We start from the raw sequence: 18,449 nt of genomic DNA on the forward strand, positions 1-18,449 counted from the left end.
ATATTGCAATTATGTATGATGCTCTAGTTGAGTTAGCTGATTCGACATTAGAGTTGCAGAAAAGAGAGACAAGTCTGACAGAGGCTCAAAATGCAATCAAGCGCACCATAAAAGTGTTTGAATCTATGTGTAACTCAGCTTCTAGAGAATACTACAGAACAGTTCTTAAAGCAGCAGAAAACAAAAATGTTTAGAAACATAGGATTACACGATTCTAAAAAAGTTGTAAAAATTGACAGAAAGCAGTTTTTCAGAAGTCTTGTGAAAAATTTAAATAACAGGCTTATGGAAAATGTGTCCACATCATCTCATCTTGGTTCCAGCTCTAGTCGGCAAAGAGATGAGAGAATGACAAAAGTTATCAGCGATTCAAAGGTACTACACAAAAGTAATTGGCCCTCCACTTCTAATTTGGATATCTGCTATGGTGATGAGAGTGTTGGCAACCTTTGTGACTTATTCCACATGTCAGACAAGAGGAGGTACATTAATGCTTTTAGAAAGTATGTCGAGACCAAGGAAATTCCAGTGGAGCTGATGCCTTTAATCAAGACTGTACAGACCATTCCCATCTCTTCAGCAGAAGCTGAAAGAGCTTTCAGTACCATGAATGAGATCCAGACCGAAAAGAGAAATAGGCTGCTGGTTGCAAGATCAAGCGGACTTATTTTCATAAGTAGCGTTGGACCTCCTGTGCATATATTGAACCCACAACCATATGTCAAGTCACGGCTACGAAAGGCGAGACGTTCAGCTGATGAAACAACTTGTCGGAAACATGAGGCCACTGATTTTGCCACCCAGTATGAGTCCATTTGAAATTTGCTGAATTAATAAGGTGAGTTCCTGTAAATATTTTGTTCCAACTAAATCACTGCTTATCAGACAGCAAGACTTTCATAATGACCTTGAAACTCTAGGTCGCCTGGGGAAGAATAACAGCATGCTACTCGACATTGCAGGTTGCCCGTCCCTTTGGCGCAGAGGATAGCGCGTTGGACTTCTAATCCAAAGGTCGTGGGTTCGATCCCCGCAAGGGATGCGAAGTTTTTATATTATCCGAAATTTGAAAATAACCAACAACCACACCCTTTTATCTTGGCTTTTCACCTCCTCTCAAGCCATAGTTTGGTCTATATAGTTGTTACTAGAGTTTCACATTTGCTTGTATTCCTGTTATTGAAAAGAGAAAGGTAATTAAGCTAGAAATAATTCTGCCTATAAGTTCGTTTACCGTAAGTTTTATTATGAAAGTTAACTTGGATCACTTGAAGCTCTTGTATCTGCAAGTATGTTTCACGTTTCTTTCGACATTTCGATTTTAATTTCTGTTTGATGTCCCTTTGTTCTTGTGAAAAATACCTTGTGAAGAACTTTGTAATAATAATGTACATAAAAATTTATTACTAATCTTCGTAATTCGGCGCAATGCTGTTTCTGATTCTGATTTGTAAAATAAATAAATTAATTAATTAATTAAATAGTCCGTCTCTGTGGTGTAGTGGTTAGTGTGATTAGCTACCACTCCCAGGCCCGGGTTCGATTCACTTCTCTGCCACGAAATTTGATAAGGTGGTATGAAGGCTGGAACGGGGTACACTCAGCCTCAGGAGGTCAACTGAGTACAGGTGGGTTCGATTTCCACCTCAGCCATCCTGGAAGTGGTTTTCCATGGTTTCCCACATCTCCTCCACGCAAATGCCTCCACCTAACTTAAGGCCACGGCCGTTTCCTTCCCTCTTCCTTGTCTATGCCTTCCAATATTCCCATCCCCCCACAAGGCCCCCATTCAGCATAGCAGGTGAGGCCGCCTGGACGAGGTACTGTTCATCCTCCTCAGTTGTATCACACGACCCAAGGTCTCACGTTCCAGGACAGTGCCCTTGAGGCGGTAGAGGTGCGATCCCTCGCTGAGTCCGATGAAAAAACCAATCCTGGAGGGTAAACAGATTAACAAAGACAGAAAGAAAGAATAAATAAATAAATAAATAAATAAATAAATAAATAAACAGTCCGCCTCTGTGGTAGTGGTTAGTGTGATTAGCTGCCACCCCCGGAGGTGCGGGTTCGATTCCCGGCTGTGCCACGAAATTTGAAAAGTGGTACGAGAGCTGGAACGGGGTCCACTCAGCCTCGGGAGGTCCCCTGAGTAGAGGTGGGTTCGATTCCCACCTAAGCCATCCTAGAAGTGGTTTTCCGTGGTTTCCCACTTCTCCGGGCAAATGCCGGGATGGTACCTAACTTAAGGCCACGGCCGTTTCCTTCCCTCTTCCTTGTCTATGCCTTCCAATATTCCCATCCCCCCACAAGGCCCCCGTTCAGCATAGCAGGTGAGGCCTCCTGGACGAGGTACTGGTCATCCTCCCCAGTTGTAACCCACGACCCAGAGTTTGAAGCTCCAGGACACTGCCCTTGAGGCGGTAGAGGTGGGATCCCTCGCTGAGTCCCAGGGAAAAGCCAACCCTGGAGGGTAAATAAATAAATAAATAAATAATTAAATAGTCCATCTCTGTTGTGTAGTGGTTAGAGTGATTAGTTGCCACCTCCGGAGCCACATGCGATTAATCTTCTCTTGGCCGATGGGCGGATGGTTGGGTATGAATCCGTTTGCTGTACCGGCACGTTGGTGGTGAATATTGTTTTAAGAGGAAGTACTAATCGAAGGGAAATTCGAAGAGCCCGACACTTCGAAGACTGAAAGTATTGGCAAAAGGAAGGGAAGGCCCACGAAGGGCGTGAAAGTTGATGGCCTCGCAAACCTAATACCCTCGGGGTCGGAAGAGAACCTGAGTTGAAAAAGGGAGGTTGCATAGTAAAGATGACATTCCAAGCAGAGCTAGGAGCCCCGTAGTTGTAAATCCACGCTCCCAAGCCAAGAGCCTCTGGGATTCCCATTTTAGTTACCACTTAGGCCAGGCAGGTGATATCCGTAAATTCTACCACCGACACGCATAGGGCACTGCCAGTGTGCTTTCCAGAGAACTGTCCGTCCACATTTTCCCCAGAAATGAAATGCCGTATGGCTTTTAGTGCCGGGATATCCCAGGACGGGTTCGGTTCGCCAGGTGCAGGTCTTTCTATCTGACTCCCTTAGGCGACCTGCGCGTCGTGATGAGGATGAAATGATGATGAAGACAACACATACACCCAGCCCCCGTGCCATTGGAATTAACCAATTAAGGTTAAAATCCCCGAGCCGGCCGGGAATCGAACCCGGGACCGTCTGAACCGAAGGCCAGGACGCTGACAGTTCAGCCAACTAGTCGAACTTTTCCCCAGAGCATGGCTCATACTGTGCAACGTTCCAGCCACGTAGCACGAGCGAGACAGCTTAACCACATGGTGAATGTAAACAACAGAGTTGGTAACCACGTTTCAAGATCGTGGTCTGTCGATATAAATCGACATGAATGGCAGTTTCGGATTGGCTGGGTGTTTGTTTTTCTGTCTACGACCATTCGACAACGCCGCTGTTCATCTCGTCTTTCTACTTAGACGGGGGAGAAGAGAGATTCAAACACATCTGTTTCACCGAGCTCGATAGCTGCAGTCGCTTACGTGCTGCCAGTATACAGTATTCGGGAGATAATAGGTTCGAACCCCACTGTCGGCAACCCTGAAAACGGTTTTCCGTGGTTTCCCATTTTCACACCAGGCTGTACCTTAATTAAGGCCACGGCCGCTTCCTTCCCACTCCTAGCCCTTTCCTGTCCCATCGTCGCCGTAAGACCTATCTGTGTCGGTGCGACGTAAAACAACTAGCAAAAAAAAAAAAAAAAAAAAAAGAACACATCTGTTTCTACATTTCTAAACAATTTTCAACAATTTATAATATTTCTTTCTTTCTTACTCCTTTTACCCTCCAGGTTTGGTTTTTCCCTCGGATGTAGCGAGGGATCCCACCTCTACCACCTCAAGGGCAGTGTCGAGGAGTGTCAAACTTCGGGTCGGGGATACAACTGGGAAAGAGGACCAGCACCTCGCCCAGGCGGCCTCACCTCCTACGCTCAACAGGAGCCTTGTGGGAGATGTGAAGACTGGAATGGATATACAAGGAAGAGGGAATGAAGCGGTCGTGGCTTTAAGTTAGGTACCATCCCGGCATTTGCCTGGAGAAGAAGTTGGAAACCACGCAAAATCATTTCGAGGATGGCGGGAGGAGGGGGGGGGGGTTGAATCGAACCCCCCTCTTCTCAGTTGACCTCCCAAGGCTGAGTGGACGCCGTTCCAGTCCTTGTACCACTTTTCAAATTACGTGGCAGAGCCGGGAATCGAACCTGGCCTCCAGTGGTGGCAGCTAATCACACTAACCACTACACCACAGAGGCGGACATCATCAATTTATAATATTAAAAAATAAAATAAAAAACGTTATTTGATATAATCTGATGGTCTTCTTTCAAGAACGGAACATATCGTTCTTTGTTTAATACCGAGTGTGTTGGCCGTGTGGTTAAAGGCGCGCAGGTGTGAGCTTGCATTCGGGAGATAGTGGATCCGAACCCCATCGTCGCCATAAGACGCACCTGTATCGGTGCGACGTAAAGTAACTGAAAAGCATTAAAGTTACACTCACTGAGTCGACACTGGAAAGTATGGCTTCATTTTTGACGAATTTAGATTAATTTCGCTTTTTATTGTCATCAGCAGCGAGCATTGCTGTGGTGTCGATTATTCTTATCGTGATTGCTTTTTATAAGCTGTAATACCCCTTGATCGTTAGCCGCTATTTATCAGGAGGATAGCGACGATCGAAATCAGAAGAAAAACGTGAAGGAATAATCACCTGAAGAATTGGATGGCAAGGGAGGGGGGCAAGGAATTATAAAGTAGAGTTGAAAGTTTAAATCTCGAATGCCCTAATACTGCAGAGCCGGAAGAGAGGTGATACGCTGTGCCAGGTACAGCCGCTAGAGCTGTTATTTATGTGAAATTTCTATCGTGTGTTGTAAGTAGACTAAATGGCTAAATAGTTAGCGTTTGGTCCCGGGGATCCCGGGTTCGATACCCGGCCGAGCTTGGGATCTTAACTTTCGTTAGTTAATTCCTCTGGCCCGGGGGCTGGGTGTTTGTGCCGTCTTCAGCATGAGAATTAATCTAAGCAGCGCCCCATCCTCACAGACGCGGAGGGCGCATAACAGGTGTCAGCGTCAATTTGAAACACCTGCACCAGACCTCTCCGGAGGTCACACGCCATTATTCATTTTTATTAGAATTAATAAACAAGTTAAAACATTCACATAGTATTATTTAAGTTTTCGTTTACTTCATTTTTAGCAATGTTGTTGAACAATGGTGAATGATGTGAAAAGTAAGAGATGTAGTCTGTGATTTACAGCGTCGTTCATTTTTACCGGTGTATATAGGAAAGGGTGATAAGATAAACATAATTAGAGGCCAGTGAGCTTGACATGTATTGCACGTAAGCTTTTGAAAGGATTCTGATTATACTATATATTGTTGCGAAATTACTAACTGGTTCGATAGAAGCCAGTTCGGGTTTATGAAAAGCTATTCCACTGACGTGTAACTTGTAGGATTCCAGCAGGAGCAGATATTTTAGATTCAGGAGGTTGAATGGACTATATCGCGATTGACCTATCCAAGGCTTTTGATGTATGTATGTATGTATGTATGTATGTATGTATGTATGTATGTATGTATGTATGTATGTATGTATGTATGTTCAGTCTTCAGCCCTAAGGCTGGTTGGATCCTCAACAGCTCTGCCATCAGCTATCATAGATGGCCTAGGCATCACTGAAGAACCGTACTAGGGAAAAGAGGAGTGAGGTAGTTTCCCGTTGCTTTCCTCACCGAGCCAGAAGTTGCTATTACATATCAGCTTGCCAAGCCCACTGAAATACATGCACCAACCGACCCTATGAGCAACATTTTCACACCATTCATAGCAGGGACTGGCTGCAGAAGGAATGGCATTACTAGCATCGCTCATACCTCAGTCACTTTCATATTGTCAAAGCCAAGTATAAGAGACAGACAGTGAAAGTAACAAAATTACTCTAGCCCATACCAGAAGACATAGTGCACTGTAAACACTAGGTCCTGCCAGCAAAGGCCCAGGCTTTTGATAGGGTAGATTATGTGAGACTACTGACAAAAAAGTGACTTAATTGGTCGCTGCACCAAAGGCAGTGGAAACTCGAGGGAGGGAGGGAGTCAGTCAGTCAGTCCAATTTTATCTGTTTTTCACTCCGCGTTGGCGTCGTCTTTGTTGACTTAAGACCAGTACGAGGAAAAAGTAGGTCTATATGTGTGCTTATGCTGGGAAAACTACTGAAGGTTCAACGTCTCTTAAATACTGTTACGAATAAAACACTTGTCTGCTTTATGGATCTGATTTAATTCAGGATGAGCCAATTAGTACTTATACAATTATACTCAGCCATGACCACTCCATTAATTGATGTATATTTACAAGTCTCTCACAGCCGGACTCCACCTGGGTAGTCTTTACCTGGAACGCGCTATAATTCTAATTGAAGCATTACACTTTCACTTCATTCCGCAAGCTCAGTCGTCTCATTCAACAGCTGAACGCAGATAGGCTGCTGGCCACTGTCCCTTGGCTTGACTCCACAAAAAATCCGCCACTCACACAATTAATTTAGTTAACTTGCAGACAACGTAACCGCTCCACACAATTCCACTTAATATTGACAACTAAACAGAGGTTATGTAACAGCAACAGCTCAAGAGTGCTGACCAGCACGACACTTACCCTCACAACAACAAAAATAGTTGACACTGCTCCAAATCTACTCACACCAACCGTACCACACACTGACTCCACGTCGTACTCCACTCAGTACTCCAAGGCAGTACACACACGGTATTCCACTCAGTACTCCAAGGCAGAGCACACATTATTCCACTCAGTACTCCGTACTCTAACACGACGACACCCAATAACTATGGATGAAACACCTACGACACACTCGGCACTCTAACACAACTCATTTTCCGTGGCGGCCCTGTATTTATACTTCTATAGATGAAGTACTGGAATCTTCGGGGCTCGGTCAGAGACGGATTTTCTCTTTTCCCGTTCCGGAAATCCTACGGGGAAACCAGACCAAAGCACAATACAAGGAGAGGTCGGCTGGGAGATCACCGGCCTGACTCACTAATTCTTCCCAGGAAATACCGAAGTGGGTTAGGACAAAGTCGTTTGAGCACGTAACAATATTTTTTAGGTAGGCTACATATCGTATCATTTAAAATCCCTTACTGTACTGGAGTATGCAAGAAGTATGAAACTATAATTTTACTGATATTACATATTGTGCAATTGCAGCTTCCGAAACTTGTAAACAACAACAGACTATCCGAAGCTACGAAAAACGACTTGAAGGTTATGATGCAATGTTAATAGAATGAAAACATTTTATGAGAATTTACTGAAATACTTATTTCGCACTTATTTCGGACTGAACATACATACATATATGCAAGAAAAGATGCGTTGTTTATTATGTTACTGTATTATACTAATTTTATGAACTTGTCCATTCCTTTTTATTCCTGCATCGATGTACTGAACTCATTTCAAACCGTGGACTACCGGGCAAGTTGGCCGTGCGGTTAGGGGTGCGCGGCTGTGAGTTTGCATCCGGGAGATAGTGGGTTCGAATCTCGCTGTCGGTGGCCCTGAAAATGGTTTTCCGTGGTTTCCCATTTTCACACCAGGCAAATGCTTGGGCTGTACCTTAATTAAGGCCACGGCCGATTCCTTCCAACTCCTACGCCTTTCCTATGCAATCGTCGCCATAAGACCTATCTGTGTCGGTGAGACGTAAAGCCACTAGCAAACAAGTGGACTTAACACGTTATTTATATAGAAACTAATGGAACTCAGAACGTATCTGCTTAATTCCTATTCGGTTTTTTTTTTTTTTTTTTTTTTTTTTTTTTTTTTTTTTTTTTTTTTACCTTTAGCATGTTAAATGTTATTACAGAGTTGTTCATATCTGGTTTTGTTATTCTTCATGTTTTCAAAATAATCGCTCAATTATCTAACAATTTTCAGTGTGAATGTGGAGAAGTCCAGACTGTACAACATTTGCTGCAATGCCAGCTGTGTCCAGCCTCCTGTACTCAAGAAGACCTTCATTACACCACAGTAAATGCACAGGACGTAGCCAAGATCTGGTCACAAATAATATAATACTTGAACTGTGCCTTATATGTATATGTTTCTGACACGAGAATAAATCAGACAATTAAGTTTGTGTCCCGTGACCCGTTATTGGTCTTTGGTTCCTGTGCAGATCGCTGATCGTTACCTCGGTACTAAGCACTGTAACTGGTCAGACGTAGAGTAAGTCAGTGACATCGTAAACAACCCGCCCTTCGAAGAGTTTACTATAGTTGGGCCCACGACAGTTGGAGTCTGACCTTTAGCGCCACGGCGAGAAAAAGTTGACTATCGCTGCTCGAAAATGGTCTGCTGCTGTGGCAACGGTAACAGATATGCCACACTATCGCCACGTTGGTTGGCTTGCTCTCAGTCGCTTTTGTGATATTATTCGGAGTGGTACTGTGTTAGGTGTGTTAGTTGTTGCTGGTTTATGTAATTATTTACGTGTTTGTTTTCTTTCTTTCTTAATCTACTTACCTTCCAGGATTAGTTTTTCTCTCGGACTCAGCGAGGGATCCCACATCTACCGCCTCAAGGGCAGTGTCCTGGAGCTTCAGACTCTGGATCGGAGATACGACTGGGGAGGATGACCAGTACCTCACCCAGGCGGCCTCACCTGCTATGCTGAACAGGAGCCTTGCGGGGGGGGGGGGAAATTAGAAGACCGGCATTTGCCTGGAGGAGAAGTGGGAAACCACGGAAAACCACTTCCAGGATGGCTAAGGTTGGAATCAAACCCACCTCTACTCAGTTGACCTCCCGAGGCTGAGTGGACCCCGTTCCAGCCCTCGTACCACTTTTCAAATTTCGTGGCAGAGCCGGGAATCGAGCCCGGGCCTCCGGGGGTGGCAGCTAATCACACTAACCACTACACCACAGAGGCGAACACGTGTTTGTTTCCTGAATATTATTTTTGTTGTTAGTTTATTTTCTTGTAAGTTAGTCAGTGCCTAGTTGTACAGTTCTATTCTCTATTTCATATGTGTATTTGTTGAGATTATTGTCAGTTTAGTGATTATGAAATCTCATATTTATCGGCAATGATGTGTTCTGTCTTAAATGCTGGAATTATTAGCACGAGCATAGGAACGGGTCAAAGTTTATTGAATTGCATTAGGCCTACATACTTGATTAAATATTCAGTCTGTGATATTCCGCAGATGGAGGTAACAATGGCAACGCAGCGTACTTCGTAGTTTCGGCTTTCGCCGCTCAAATGTCAGGCTCCAACTTTCGTGGGCCAAACTATATATGCTCTCACTCTTCTGAGTCGTGGCTCAAATGCCAATACTGCTTGAAGCGAAACATGAACCAAACTCAATGTGTACGGGTACAGCTGAGTCAACCACCTGCAGAGTAGGCTGGGAACACTAGAAAAATATTAAGGAAGTGTGTCTCACCTGACTGCCTTTGGCCGGACGTAGCAAGTGGCCAGGATGGCTGCGAACTGCCAGCACGTCCAGCCCACGGTCTGTGTACAGGCGGGCGTACTTGAGCACATGATGCCGCTTGGCCAGTAGCCATGGCAACATCACCACCAGGGGGCGGATAGCACCCACCGCTGCCTCGCCCACCACCTCAGCTCCTGCCTTCATAGCCTGCCCTTCCAAGGGGGTCGAAGCACGGATCAGCTCCATGTTCTTCGACACCTTCTGGAAGTTGAAACGACGCACTGACGCCGTCATCACGGCGGAGCGGGGGAACAGCAGCATGATCTGGAAAACGTACAAGTTTGAGTTAGCCTCCCTTCTTCAACTGGCAAGTACAAAAATAACAAATAGGGTAGTAACAAACTGGTCTACACTCACACTTAATACAATGTGGGAAGGGCGGTTTTATACAGCGTGGTCGGAAACAACGTGAACCGGGTATATGAACGTTAGAGGGTTGGTCATACTGATAAATAATTTGAAAAGAATCATTCCATATCTCGCGCCGTTTTCATTTTATTAGCCAATCAGATCGCTTTGCGGGTGAATTCAAAAGGGTTTTTCGGCGCGGTGTTGCTAAATATGCATGTGGCATAAGACCGGCTTGAGAGCCTTACCGAGAAATGACCATCAATCATAAACACACCTCGACTTTCAACCGGCGTCACCGCAGCTTTTTGCTATGGCGCCATCCTGTCAGCTCGAAGATCCATGTTCAAATCCCTCCCCTGGCGGAAGTTTTTCCTTCGATTGGTGCTCTCAATCCGGCTTTAAGCTACGTGCAAATTTAGCAACATCGCCTCTTAAAATCCATTTAAATACGCCCGCGAAGCAATGTGATTGGTTAACTTCAGCAGCTGATAAAATGACAATAGTGCCAGACATCTAATTATTTATTTTTCAAATTATGCATCAGTATGACCAACACTCTAACCCACACATACCCGATTTACGTTGTTTCCGACCGTTGTATATACTATAGTACAGCGAAATATTTCTCTGGTATGTTGGAGAACTTCTCACAGATACTGTACCTTGGTTCAGGTACTGTAGCTGAGTTCCTGCGATTAATATAAGAACAGCTATGACCAAAAATGTAATAACGAATTTCTCTCATTTATGGAACGATCGCTGTAATTCGTTATCATTGAAGATGAGAGTAATATCCAGTCTGGCATTTTCAGTTTTCCTCTCTGGAACCGAGACGTGGATTCTTCGTGCTACATATCTGAAGAAAACCGATTCCTTTAAAATGTTATGCTGGTGAAGAATGTTACAATGCTTTGGACAGCGTTTCGCACCACTGATTATATTATTAACCAGCTCGACATTAGAATCAGATTATCTTCAATCGGTAAATGCAGAGTTTAACCTTTCTTGGATAAACTATGCGACGTGGGGATGACAGTATGGGAAAACTGATCGTCCTCGGGAATGTTTCCACTCGATGGCCGAATATTATCAAGAATCTCTTTAGTGAAGCACGTCTGTCCGAAGACTGTAACAGATGGAGAAAACTGAACAATAGTCTCCTCGGAGATCACGATCCTCAGAATTGCGGAACGATAGAAGATAGTTCTGGTGCCAAGATAGTTTTCTGACACGCAGCGAGAAAAGAAAAGCTTTTGTTCTAAAATACCTATAAATACACGCATTTTTCACTTAAAGAAACTTCCAGCGCTATACGGGGTGTCACTAAATATTTGACACCTAAGGCGGGGGATGATTCCTTGAATCAAAACAAGAAAAATGTCCCTATGAGCCAGTGGCGGCGTGTTCTGTATGTTCAGTAGTTCGGTGAACCCCCTAGAAACAGATAAGTCTTAGTAAAGTGGTTCATCAAGAGCCTATTTATTTAACTAGCTCTGTATATTCACGCGTGTAGCGATAATTTTGACATCAACACTCGGTTGCTCTCCGGTACCAGCGTAGAGGTTTGAGGACTGTAGGCGAAGGAGGGTGCGCAAGGCAAGGACCTATCAGGAGCACGGAAAACATAGCCCAGTCATCGCTGACAACTGGACCAGCGATAGACATGAGTTACATCGAGCAGTCTCGAAATTAGCCGAAGCACTGTCAGAACGCGTGGTTAAAATTTGCCGTATGTGGTAGGTTTTGAAGGGATTTTAATTTCACGGTTTTGCAATTCTGATGTAATTAACTGGAATAAGCCATAATATTGTTGTAACTAAGGTTTGTATAGCACCAATACGACGGTACGTAGCCTCAGTTTATATAATTAATGAAACTTGTCATTAGTAATACGTGTTTTATGAAAAGGTAAAATACGGCAACACATAAATAACACAAGTCTGCCTTACACGTTCTTAAAGTAGTTATTCCTACGCAAGAAACGTCTTCAAAATCAGAGGAAATTGGATCAGCTTAAAGTAAGTGCACCTCATTTTCTCTGTCTTTCATTCTTCATAGTTCTGCTAACTTCTTCGATCTGTAGCGTATGCCTTCAAAGGAAAGTCGCGTTGATAATCACACAATGTCATTATTTTACTTCTATGTAAACATCAAGTAACAATACATCTGAACCCCCAGACATTTCAACCACGCAACGCCACTGCTATGAGCATAATATATCCTGCAATGTGCTGGTATTGAGGCACAGGCGTTGTACATGGCCGCTACCATACTGACGGTTGTGTCGTCCGCCATCTGTTTTGTTCTCCGACGAGGCCATATTTGGAAAAGATGGCATTATAAACTTGCATAATTCACATACGTGGGCAGCTGAAAATTCCCATGATACGGTTATCGTTAATCATCAACAGCGCTTCGGACGCAATGTGTGGTTGGTATTATCCATGATCAATTGATCGGCCCTTTCATGCTACCCTGAAGACTGAATGAACCAGAGTATCTGACCTTCTTGAGGAACATGCTGTCTTTATTACTGGAACATGTGTCCCTAGCAGTCCACTATACCACGTGGTTCATGCATGATAGGGGTCCAGCTCACTTCAGTTTGCATATACGCCAGTTCTCAGATAACACCTTCCCACAACGGTGGATTGGGCGTCGAGGTCCAGAGCATTGGCCTGTCCGGTCTCCTGACCTTAATCCACTGAACTCTTGCATGTGGGGACACATAAAAAGTGTAGTGTACACTACTCTGGTTAACGACATCAACAACCTGCAACAGCGTATCAATAACGGCTGTGTAGCTGTTCGACAGGACCTAGGAACAGCTCAGCCGGAATATCATGGCACCAAAATGCGCGCGCAGTGATCTACAGTCCTAATATTCAAAGAAGCGTTCTGACAGCTAGGATAGGAAGGAGGGCATACTGTAGTGCCGTTGCGCGATGTTGCCAAATTTCTACATTCTTTTCTCGTTCTCGCTCTCGTGTTTGTTCATACCGCTGTATTCTGTTGTAGTTTTTTCACAATTGGCTTTACGTCACGCCAACACAGTTAGGTCTTATCGCGATAATGGGATAAGAAAGGGCTAGTAGTGGGAAGAAAGCGGCCGTGTCCTTAATTAAGGCACAGACCCCCAGCATTTTCCTGGTGTAAAAATGGGACACCACGGAAAACCACTTTCAGGGCTGTCGAGAAACACACTAATTTGGAAATTAGAAGTTCCTTTCTCAACAAGATGGACCCATCCAGAACGAAAGGAACCAATATAGAAAATAGAAAGACAAAAAACGAAACCCTTGACCTAAGAAATATTATGAGAACGAGGATATGCCGAATGAGGTTGGGCAGGAGAAAAACGAGGAGTTCGGAGTAAAGTCGAACTCATATCGCGGCCCCACCTCGCCTTAAAGTTGTGACCTACTTCAATTCGACGCCATTCAATCTGCCAGGGTGTCAATTTCAACGTTCCGTCCTACTCCACCCGATGGCAAAGTTAACGGAGTGGTGGTGGTGGTGGTGGTGATTGTTTTAAAAGGAAGTACATCTAGGCAACCATCCTCTATTAACATTAATCAGAGTAAACAAATTGGAACGGGCTCGACAATTCTAAAAACGAAGGTATCGGCCAAAGAAAAAGAAGGGCGTGAAAATGAAAGACTCCCTAGGCCTCTTGCCCTAATACCGTCGGAATCCGAGAAGAACAAGAGTAGATCAAGGGAGGTCGTACAGGATAGATGAAAGTGAGGAGCTTGGCACAAGTTAAAGCAATGCCAGGCCTCAGCTAAGGGACCCGTGGTCACCAGTCCACACCCCAAGTTAAAAGCCGCTGGGACCCGTTTTAGTCACCTCTTACGACAGACAGGTGATACCATGGATGTTCTTCTACCGCCCTCACCCACAGCGTCTATGGCTTAGTTTCAATTAATTTTGTCGGGCGAACAAAACAATACATCACCTCAGGGATCATTTACATACCGACATCGTACGACATGAAATGCTGAATCGATTTTTTTTCCGCTTTTCAAAAAACCGACTACCGCTGCCTGTGTAAATCCGCGATCTTGGGGTCCAGAAGCCTGCATTCTACCACTGCTGTGAAGGACACAAGGACGGAGTCGCTGCATGTAGAATGTTACTGACACCCTTACAGTTAAACATGATTGAAAAAATCATGTTCGTTTCTTAACTATGCTAAAACGACAATTATGCATGAAGTCGTTGGACAATTCAAATGTCTCATTTCCTTCCGTCGGATGATTAAAAGCCAGCGGCCCACACTTGACTGTCGTCCTTGGGTGACTGTAGCAGCTGGTCGACAAGACTATAGCCTTCAAGTAGTGTCGTCCAGCCCGGATAGCGTGATGGCCTTTGGTCACAGGAGTCCCGGGTTCGATTCCCGGCAGGATCGGGAATTTTAACCATAATTGGTTAATTTCGCTGGCACGGGGGCTGGGTGTATGTGTCGTCTTCATCATAATTTCATCCTCATCATGGTCAGGTCGCCTACGGGGGTCAAATCAAAAGACCTGTATCTGGAGAGCAGAACTTGTCCTCGGACACTGACGGCACTAAAAGCCATGCGCCATTTCCATTTCAGTGTCTTCCAGCCCGGAGAACTCGCAAAACCAGGATAAATCTTCCCCTTCACATTTCGTATTCCCTCCTCCTTCTTGTTCAAGCAACTGTATTTATCCGCATTCCAATCCTCCTTAACTCTTTATCTCCTGACAGGAACTTAGACGTTTTTTCTTCGTACGCCTCCTTTAATCGATTCTTCCTTAACCTATATAATTTTCTTCATATTCTTTTTTTTTTTCTCTTCTCACTGCTGTCACCTCTATTGTACATAATGTAATATGTATTTATTTTTTACTGTACTTATGTGTCATGTCTGTGTTTATCTTACTGTGCCTAGCTATAAGTTCTTCTCTTTCTTTCACTTTCAGTCTTTAATTTTCCTCGTTCTTTTCGTTTGCTTTATGTTTTGTTGTCAATTGTTGTGTCTCTACAGTTCTTTTGTTAGTTTTTAATTTTCTTCCGTTTTTTTATATTAGATGATTTTTCCTCATTGTTCTTCCACTTTTTTATGTTTGCATTGTGCTACCCCATTGCAAATATATTTTTCATTGCGGGACTCTGTAATTCGGCTTCTCCCTGTTATGGTTTCCCAAACAAATAAATAGAAATGATTCCTAACATTTTTCTAAATTTTTGTCTCACGATACATATTAAAGTAATAACATTCAGAAAAATCTAGCGCCAGACAGTGGAAATTTTCGGTGTGGCTATTCTTTTGAATGTCGAAGCTCACTCTTTCCATGACTGTTCCATTCTCACAAGAAATTCAAGGGTGTTTGGTGTAGCCCACTTGCAAGCCCAGAAATAGCAACGTTACGAAAGGTCCAGAATTTAGAGTGGAGCCTCGATATCTCGAATCATCTCGGGAGCTAAATTTTATTTCGAGTTATCGAAATTTCGAGATATCGAGAATACAGTTTTTGTGTATATATATATATATATTTTTGCTAGGGGCTTTACGTCGCACCGACACAGATAGGTCTTATGGCGACGATGGGATAGGAAAGGCCTAGGAATTGGAAGGAAGCGGCCGTGGCCTTAATTAAGGTACAGCCCCAACATTTGCCTGGTGTGAAAATGGGAAACCACGGAAAACCATTTTCAGGGCTGCCGATAGTGGGATTCGAACCTACTATCTCCCGGATGCAAGCTCACAGCCGCGCGCCTCTACGCGCACGGCCAACTCGCCCGGTTTTTGTGTATATATAGCCCATAATTGAATATTATGTAGGCCTATCTACGGACTTATAGTGAATACAGTATTTTTTACGGTATTTAAATATATACTAACATACTCGTATGTTACGGCATCGCTTTAATTACGACCCGTATTAAAGAAACTTTTGAGAAGATAATACAGTACATACAGTAGTGAAACAAGAAACATACCTCCGTTAACACCTTTGGAAAAAAATCGTTAGCTTCTTCTATTCTTTTTTTAATGTTAACCTTCTTTTCTTCCACATACTTTTCAACAATATTTGAATCCGTGAGTCGTGAAAGGAACTAATTACGCATTGAGTACTTTCTGGTAAATCGATAAAAACTCTTTGAGTATATAAATTTCATGTACTTTATTTTTCCAAGTAGTAGAGAAAGGACCACTGAGTATAAAAAATAGAAGTAACATTTGCCACTGTGTATTTTAATAGTTATAAACTAGACAGGAATGTATTGTACTTAGTGCCTTTTAATTCTGAATGAGGTTATATGACAAAAATTGGCACGTTATATTATGTTATTGTTATTTTTTCAACTTATAACATGAATTGCAACTTCTGAAACACAACTGTACACACATTAGACATCATCATCATCATCATCAATGTTACAGGCATTTGTGGTAGGCCATTGCAGAAGTCTTTCATAAAATGCCTGTATGCTAAATAATTCCAGAAAACCTTGAAAAATACTATTTTACACACAATAAACTCTCCTACATACAAACTGCGCAGATAGATATAGTATTTCCTTTGTCACGCAACCTTCAGCACTGCACCATGGAGCCACTATCACATCAGCTGGCGCAACGTTTGGAATTGAACAGAACTAAATGCAGCAGTTAGTTCCTTTCTTCACGAACTCTAAAGAAGAGGTTATGCATTATATCCATACACAGCTATCGCAGCTAGTTCCTTTCATCACCAATCGATGCGCCTACCTCGAAAATATACTATCCAATGTATAACTCATTTTACCCAAAAATGTCAGTTAGTGCCTTTCTCGACTCACCGATTCATTTATTGCTTTGAGAAACACTGTCGTTTACATTCGGCTGACTCTGTATGTGGGTTCGAAACCACGCAACCTACTTGGAACTTGTCATCTGGGACTTGGGTTGCTTTCTTACGTGACCGGCAATGAATCCACACCCGAAAAGCAACGAGGCTTCGCCCATTTTCTGATCACTAGAAGTTTGTTTTATTTTGTTTCTCGGTTCCCCTCATATTAGCTCCCAGCATCACTGTATTTAGTTAGCACAGGATAGGGTGGCATGTAGAGCTGTATCAAACCAGTCTATGGACTGATGACTCAAACAACAGCAACAACAACAACAACTTTCCTTCATACGAATGGAATGAGCAATAAGAATAGACTCAAGGGTATTCTTGTGTGAAGTAACACACCTTTCAGGCTTGAATCGATCAGAGGTTTCCAGTCAGAGACCGTATAGCTGACATTGAACTACAGTCCTTGTATACCACTGTATTAAACCATGGATTCAACTTCACAGAAAAAAAAAAAAATGTTGTCCTGTTCTCGTTTTCTCTAGCATGTTGAAGTAGTCCCAAATGCAAGCGAATTTTAGCGATTCCCAGCTCAGCTATCCTGGAAGTGGTTTTCCGTGGTTTCCCACTTCTCCTCCAGGCAAATGCTGGGATGGTACCTAACTTAAGGCTACGGCCGCTTCCTTCCCTCTTCCTTGTCTATCTCTTCCAATATTCCCATCCCCCGCAAGGCCCCTGTTCAGCATAGCAGGTGAGGCCGCCTGGGCGAAGTACTGGTCATCCTCCCCAGTTGTATCCCCCGACCCAGAGTCTGAAGCTCCAGGACACTGCCCTTGAGGAGGTAGAGGTGGGATCCGTCGCCGAGTCCGAGAGAAAAGCCAACCCTGGAGGGTAAACACAGTAAGAAATAAAGACCGAAAGATCAACGTCTTAAAACAATTACGAAGAGCCACTGGAGCAGAATCGTAGTAAAATCTTTCTCGCTGTCTGAAGTAGCGAGGCTTCCCTTCAAAAACGGCTGTAAGTAAAAGAAAATCAAAAATCTTATTCACGCTATGCATCACTTAATTATGGTGCAGTGAAATTTCTAGAGATACCAAAAACTGTTCTACTAATAATTCAAAGGTTTATTTTCAGAGATGCAGCGACCTGCATTGACAATTTTTGCACTGACGAGACAGAATACAACATACTTTAACCGTACTCTAGTCTCGAAACTTTTCGCTTAATTTCTTTTTATATATTCGTTTTATTAAAGTGACCTTGAAGATATCAGTGAACTATGACGCTATTCTAAGAAAACTGATCAACATCTGTAATAATGACATAATATGTATACTTTCTTTCTTAATCGCCAACGGCCATAGCCGTGTTCAAACACCGGATCCCGTGAGATCTCCGAAGTTAAGCAACATTGGGTGTGGTCAAGAAGTGGATGGGTTGCCACGCGCTGTTGGTGGGGGGTAAGGGAATGGAGGAGCGGAAAGGAACTGGCCACTCTACCGTACGTAAACTCCGGCACAGATACACCTCTGTGGAGGTTTCGGACCTGCCTTCGGGCAGAATACACCCTTACTCTTTCTTTCTTAATCCGTTTACTGTCTAGGGTTGGTTTTTCCAGTGGCCTGTAGTGTGAGTCGGGGGGGGGGGGACAAGAACCAGTACCTCACCCAGGCG

At 43.6% G+C, this 18,449-nt stretch overlaps 1 protein-coding gene and 1 non-coding gene across 3 annotated transcripts in view; one reads left to right on the forward strand and one right to left on the reverse strand.

Moving 5' to 3' along the window:
- The window catches only part of LOC136867021 (transmembrane protein 53), a 266,998-nt gene that overhangs the window by 68,731 nt on the left and 179,818 nt on the right, over nt 1–18,449 (reverse strand). For both annotated transcript variants that reach the window (XM_067144117.2, XM_067144116.2), the window contains exon 2: nt 9,562–9,876. In XM_067144117.2, the coding sequence (XP_067000218.1) occupies nt 9,562–9,873 (312 nt within the window). In that variant the 5' untranslated portion in view covers nt 9,874–9,876. The remainder of the gene's footprint in view (nt 1–9,561; nt 9,877–18,449) is intronic.
- On the forward strand, nt 970–1,042 carry TRNAR-UCU (transfer RNA arginine (anticodon UCU)). The gene has a single exon. It is a non-coding gene; the product is annotated as a tRNA-Arg (tRNA).

The sequence above is a fragment of the Anabrus simplex genome, chromosome 3, assembly GCF_040414725.1.
Source record: "Anabrus simplex isolate iqAnaSimp1 chromosome 3, ASM4041472v1, whole genome shotgun sequence".
NCBI lineage: Eukaryota > Metazoa > Arthropoda > Insecta > Orthoptera > Tettigoniidae > Anabrus > Anabrus simplex.